The sequence below is a fragment of the Stegastes partitus genome, unplaced genomic scaffold (genome assembly GCF_000690725.1).
Source record: "Stegastes partitus isolate 25-593 unplaced genomic scaffold, Stegastes_partitus-1.0.2 Scaffold1755, whole genome shotgun sequence".
In the NCBI taxonomy this organism is placed as follows: domain Eukaryota; kingdom Metazoa; phylum Chordata; class Actinopteri; family Pomacentridae; genus Stegastes; species Stegastes partitus.
The window spans coordinates 46,191-53,032 of NW_007579486.1; the positions used below are offsets into that span (position 1 = coordinate 46,191).

At 38.8% G+C, this 6,842-nt stretch overlaps 1 protein-coding gene across 1 annotated transcript in view; it reads right to left on the minus strand.

The window, feature by feature from the left end:
• Positions 1–6,842, minus strand: part of ephb6 (eph receptor B6) — a 63,285-nt gene that overhangs the window by 43,446 nt on the left and 12,997 nt on the right. Inside the window, 1 exon segment of the mRNA XM_008302080.1 lies at positions 6,537–6,601. Within this exon segment, the coding sequence (XP_008300302.1) occupies positions 6,537–6,601 (65 nt within the window).

Consider the following 6,842-nt stretch of genomic DNA (forward strand, 5'->3'; position numbering starts at 1 on the left):
GCAGAACAACTAAACACCAACAAACATGTCATTGTTTCCCCACAACGTGCAGCTCTGCTTTACACACTGATGATATGTGACATGTCTGACCAATCAGTCTTTACTCTACAGATTCTATTTATGTGATTTAAATTTCACCAGAAGTTAAATAATTCAGTGAACACGTAAAAACAACAGTTTAAAAACGATTATCTTGCTTCAAGAGAAAACTGTGAGACAATAAAACAGCTGCTTTAGAGTTAGATGAGTGAAGATGAATGTGTTTCTTTTCAGAGTTATGTTTTTTTTTTCTCCAGTGTATATTTATCACAGAAAAATAGAATAACTATGAGTAACAATGTCAGTTATTTTCCAACATGCTGCAGCTCTGGCTGTCAGTGACAGAATGGAGAGCAGGAGGAGAGCGTTAGGCAGCATCCACGGAGCCTACAGCCAGATAAAAGATGGACTATAAAGAGAAACTGTGAGCAAAGGGTTAAAAAGACATCACACACACACACACACACACACACACACACACTCTCTGTCTTTCTACTCAGTTCGGCTCGACGCCGCGGGTCAAATAACCAGATCTCCATCTCAGAAGCACTTCTCATCCTGGGACCATAAAGAAAGAAAGAAAAGACTCATGCAAATGCTTGACTTGTCTCACACACACACACACACACACTCACACACACACACACACGTACGCGCACACACATGCACTAGCAGCTGCCATCACGGTTCAGTAAAACCTCACACATGAGGCCGAAATAATCAAACGTCAGCTCTGATTAAAGTCCGACACTGAAGGCTGTGAACCAGGTGATGAAGATGATGGTGATGAAGATGATGATGATGGTGATGATGAGCTGATGATCAGTGTAAGCTGAGATAAAAGCCTCTGAGTTTATCTGCCACGTGTTGGTTTACAGACTCCATCAGCTGGCTGTGACCCGTTCTGCTGCATGTTTATACTTCATATATTTAATTCCACGTTTTCATCATTTCATGCTTGAACTCTAACATGTTTGATCTAATATTTGTTCTGCTGCTTCTGAGGTCTAAACGGGGCACGAGCGATTCCCCTCAAGGATCAATAAAGTGCTTCTGGTTCTGTTTTTATTTACGTATAAAGAACTAAACTGTCCTCTGGTTTGTCACTTGAAAGAGATCCAGATTTTTTTTTTAAATTTTTTGTATATTTTTTCCTTTGTTTCTGACATGTTTTGTGATGTGTTACTATGGCAACTCCCACCTTTTGGACTTATCAACCAATAGATTTTGAGTTCAACCAGTTGTCCAATAAAAACTGTCCAGCTGGTTTACAAGTTTAATGTGTTCAAATTTCTTTTTACTTTAAGTACAGTCGAGGATGAAACTATCATCCCCTCTATGAAGCTCCTCTGCAAATATTTAAACATTTTAAAAGAGCATTTCCAAACATAACAATTTTGAATAGCAATTTTTTATTTTTTTTGCACAGTTACAGAATTTTCTTTGTTTGTTTTGAAATGTTCAGAAACATGCAAAGAGAACACAACTAACAGATGAAAGCATTGTGCAGGAAGAGGCAGAAAGCCTGGGTGGGCCTATTTAAAGCCTCCACCTAATGTAAGATTAAATGTCAACAAATTATAAACAGAACAAAATTTACATACAGGAAAAAAATAAATACTTCACAAGAAATAAACATAAAAAAGAGGAAACAAAAGATGAAAAATAAAACGTAAAATAGCATTCAAATGATCTTTTAAATGTTTTTTAAATGCATTTTTACTGATGATAGAAAAGCTGTTCCATAACGTAGTAGCCCTGAACCTGAATAGAAATGGACCTCTATATGTCAGACATTTAGGAGTTAAATCAGATCTGTGATTTAGTGATAAAATAAGACCATAAACTGTCCAGGAACAGTCACTTCAGACGAATGTTAAAAATAATAGTATCTTAAATGGTCGACTTATTCCACACACTAATGCTTCAAACTTGTGAGTGAAAGTTAAAATGAACACATGAAGCTGTTCTAATGTGTGTGTATGCTGGAAGAAAACCAGATCAGTTTTAGCTTAAATACACAAACGTCAAGCTTTACGAAGTTAAAGCGCTTCTTAACACTGATCCTGGTAGTTTTTGGTTTGTGTGAAATAATTATCCGAATAAAAAATAACTTCCGTTTCCTAAAAATATATATTATATTTAGAAATGCTCCTGTGTTGAGAAGAACTCGGAAAATAATTGGAGATATTGCGGCTTAATTCTCTCACTGGTTCATGCATGTCTACAATAAAAACGGCTGTAATAACGTGCGACACCACATTTGTAAGGATTGTGGGTCAAAATGTGCAGAAAAGCTGCAAAATGCAAAATCCAGTCGTGGTTTCTGGTGTCCCACATTTGACACACTGGGACTCGGTAAATATATAAAATGTGAGTCTGGATATTGAATCGTAGCCTGCGTGTTTGCCTTTGTTCTTTCTGACTGTAATAAAGACAAAGCAGTGTTGAAACGTGAGTCTGTTTGCACAACAAAAGGCCGTGAATGGGTCATTGTGCTGCAGCCTCTCTTCCGTATAAATCAGACGTCCAAACGCGTTCCTGAATGCGGCCTAATTGACGCAGGAATCCACGGTTTCTCACATGCAGTTTGACTGATTATCTCAACAATGGCCTCCATGTATGTGTGTAATTATGAGCCATATTAGAAGTGAGCAGTAATCAGTCACAGATGAATGAATCTAACTGACCCGGGATTTGACCCTCGCACAGTCACGCACATAACCAGTGCTAGACCCCCGCCGCCACCGCACACACATATTTACACGGCTCAAGGCTAACCTTAAATACAAAGCAGCTCCGAAAAGATCTATGGTTCAATCTCTGCAATTCCATCATGGATGAGGACACACGGTGGAGGAACGAAAAAAAAAAAAAACGCATTTAAGCCCTGCAGGTCGCCTTGAAGGGAAGGTGAGGCCAGACGGCAGCAACTCTGACCTCACAGCGTCACCAGGCATCAGCTTTAAGCATTTTATTCCTCGAATGCATAACTTCTGCAGCGGTGAGAAGCCTGCTGCGTTTTTCAATTACTGTCATCAGTGTAAATCTGGGGAAAGAAAATGTGCCAGAATGTTCTGTAACGTGTTCCCTCAAACACATCAAAACCTTCTCAGAAGATTGCAGGAAGAATGTTCCACCTTTGGTAACGTATCACAGAACGGAAACATCTTGTCATCCGACGCCTCGACGACATTTAGAAAACATTTCTTTACAGGTTGGTTTGAGAACACTCTTCCCTTTGCTATCATGGAACATTGTGGTGATGTTTTATAGAAGAATGTTCTACTTATTCGGCACAAGTTTGTTATCATGAAACCAATTTTGAACCAGGTTGAAAACCGGCCGTGAAGAATTTTGAATATATCAAAATTGGAGGAGTAAAAAAAAGCGTTGTGAGCATAAAGGCGAACATAACAATGTGACTGTACCGAAAAACAGAGAAAAGAAGGGGACCCAGGGTGGAACCTTGTGGAACACCGCTTCCCACCATTACGTGTTCAGACTGAAAACCCTGATTAAGGACACGCTGCAGAACTTTTACTTATTCAGCACAAGTTTGTTGTTATGAAACCAGTTTTGAACCAGGTTGAAATCCGGCCGTGAAGAATTTTGAATATATCAGAACTGGTGGAGTAAAAAACAGTGTCGTCAGCATAAAGGTGAACGCAACAATGTGGCAGTATCATAAAAACAGAGAAAAGAAGGGGAGCCAGGGTGGAACCTTGTGGAACACCGTTTTCCACCATTAAGTGTTCAGACTGAGAACCCTGATTGAGGACACACTGCTGTCGATAATGCAGATGAGTTTAAAACCAGAAGAGTGTTTTCAAGCTTTTGAGAAGGTTGAGGTTGATTATATCAAATCATCATACTGACACTGAAAAACAGTTTTGCTGGACCAACGAATAGCTTAAATATGTCACATTTAGATGAATTATCCAAAGTTAATTAGTCATATTAATGCCACTGGTTCAAGTGAGAGCAACTTAAATCATTTGATGCCTCTTAAATGAGCATTTCTACACCTTTAATTGAAGAAAAGTCAACTCGAGCAAAATCAATATCGCCAGATTTCCATGTGTAAAAGTGCAAACATGGTGAGAAATACGTTAATGCTGCCGCCTCTGTTTATCCAACAGGTATGAACACGTGTGTCTCTAATAAAGGAAAACATTAAATAATAAACTCTCCACATATCACAGACTCACCCTCAAACGTCAGCGACTGAAGGAGAAGTCGGTCACAAAGAGTCAGAAAACGCTAAATACATCTGAAGCAGTTTGATATTTGAAGCACTAATGAACCAAAACTTGAAAGTACTTGAATCATGACCAGGCGGCTCTAAGATGTGAAAATAAAGACGAGACGAGGTGACAGATCTAAGAAACGGGAGGATAATTCCAGTCAGGAGGAACTTTGAGTTAAAATGAATTCAGCTTGTTTGAAAGTTCTAGAGACAAAGAAAAAAGGGACGTTACAGATGCATGAGCGGATCTGAGGATCGGAACATTTGGAAGGAAAGTAAAAAAGAACACATGGAAATGTGAAACTGCCTCCAGGATTTAAATTTCTACCAATTAAATGAGTCACAGAAGAGAAAAACTTGTCTTTTTTTGTTGAAAAATCTGCAAAGTTCTACCAATTATTTCAGTGGAAAATGTTCTTTTTGTTCCCAGAATGTTCCTCTTAAATGTAGGACAACTAAAAACGTTCTAAAAATGTTTTCAAAACTGAAAGTTACACTGATAACATTCTTCTTTTGTTCTAAAACTGTAAAACATTTCATGGATTCTATATTTTGTTCCCTCAACAACATCCTCAGAACATTGCAGCCATATTGTTCCACCTTTGCCAATACATCACATTACAGGAACGTTTTAATAAAATCATCACAAGGCCTCGATAACATCGGGGAAAATGTTCTCTCAAGAACATTCCTCTTTTGTTGTAATGTAACTTCAAGGTAATGGTAGAACGTTCAATAAACGGTTTCCTCAACAACATCCCCGAAACTTTCTTCAAAAATTGCATTCAGAATGTTTCATCTTTGCTAATACATCACATTACAGGAACGTTTTATTAAAATCATCACGAGGCCTCGATAACATCTGGGAAAACGTTCTTTCGAGAGCATTCTATAAGATGTTCCCTCAGCAAGAACGCAAAAACTTCTACCTTTAATACGTCACGTCACTGAAATGTTCTGTGTAAAAAATGTTCCATCATCTGAGGCCTCGATAACTAAATGGAAAACATTTCTTAAATGTTGTGTGAGAACGTTCTGTTGAATTGTGAACACTCTTCCTTTGGTATCATTGTGAAAATGTTCTATAGAAGAACGTTCTATAATGTGTTCCGCCAAGAGCACGCTACAGGACTTTCACTTATTGGTTTGTTATCATGAAACCAGTTTTGAACCAGGTTGAAATCCGGCCGTGAAGAATTTCGAATATATCAGAAATGGAGGCGTAAAAACCAGCGTTGTGAGCATAAAGGCGAACATAACAATGTGACTGTACCGAAAAACAGGGAAAAGAAGGGGACCCAGTATGGAACCTTGTGGAACACCATTTCTCACCATTAAGTATTCAGACTAAGAACTCTCAATAAGAACAAGCTGATGTCGACAATGCAGATGAGTTCAAAACCAGAGGAGCGTTTTCCAACGTATCAAGGAGGAAAAACAGTTTTGTTGGATCAACGAGGTGCTTAAACATGTAACATATAATTGGATTATCCAGCGTTAGTAAGTCATTTTAATGCCTCTAGTTTAAGTGAGAGCTACTTCAATCGTTTAAATGAGCATTTCTGCAACTTCACTTTAAGAAAAGTCAACTCGAAATTTCCAATTTTCCCAAATGAGTTGTTTTAAACGTAACATACTCAGAAAACAGTAAAAAGTATAAACCTAATATTCGCACTTTCACCAAAACAAGAATAGCAGTTTAAATAGACACAAAGTGATTTCAAGTTGATGGAATCCAAAAAAACAAACTGTCATCACTAAAGCAGAAACATAAAGAGATTAATTTTACTTCAGCTGAAAAACTTTTTTTTGTTTGTTTACAGTGTACAGAGCACATTGTACCAGCAGAAACCGATTCATTGAAGAGCCTTTGTGAAAACATCTGGAACCTAATGTTCTAAACCAAACAACACATAATCACAGCCAAACCTACACTAAAAACTTCAATGCATCTTTAATACACTGAAACTGTGCTTTTCATTGGGGCCACAATGAAAGAAAAGCAAAGAGACACATTAGCCGGAGCTTAAACCTCCTTCAGTGAGTTAAACTCCACCACCCAGCAGGAGCTTTCAGTGAAGGCGCTCGCTGTTACATACCAAAGTGTTTAATGCCTCATTAGCGTGAAACCACAAAGCCTGACAGACAACGTGATTATAACCCCGAACCTGAAACCGTGTGGAACATGTGCGCGCCACATTGACGCAGCGCTTTAAAGCTGCAGCAGCTGGAGAACATGTGGACTCACCCCGGTGTCGGGATAGGTGGTCCAGCCCAGCTCCGAGGTCGACTCGGTTGTGTCCAGCAGCATCACTGTGGGGGAGGAAGACAAAGACAAAGCGTGAGTGAACAGAAAACATGTGCAGCGTCCAGGTTTAAATCTGCATTTCCTTCATGCACAGACGACTTTCCTGCAGGGAGCGTCTGGTTTAGAGCTTCTCTGCTGCCACTTTTGGCAAACTTGGCTTTTATTAGACTTCTGTTGTGATTGATTCTGTCTCATAAAATCCATGTGTTGATAGGAGGGAAATAGGAAGCTGTTTAGTTTTTAAAC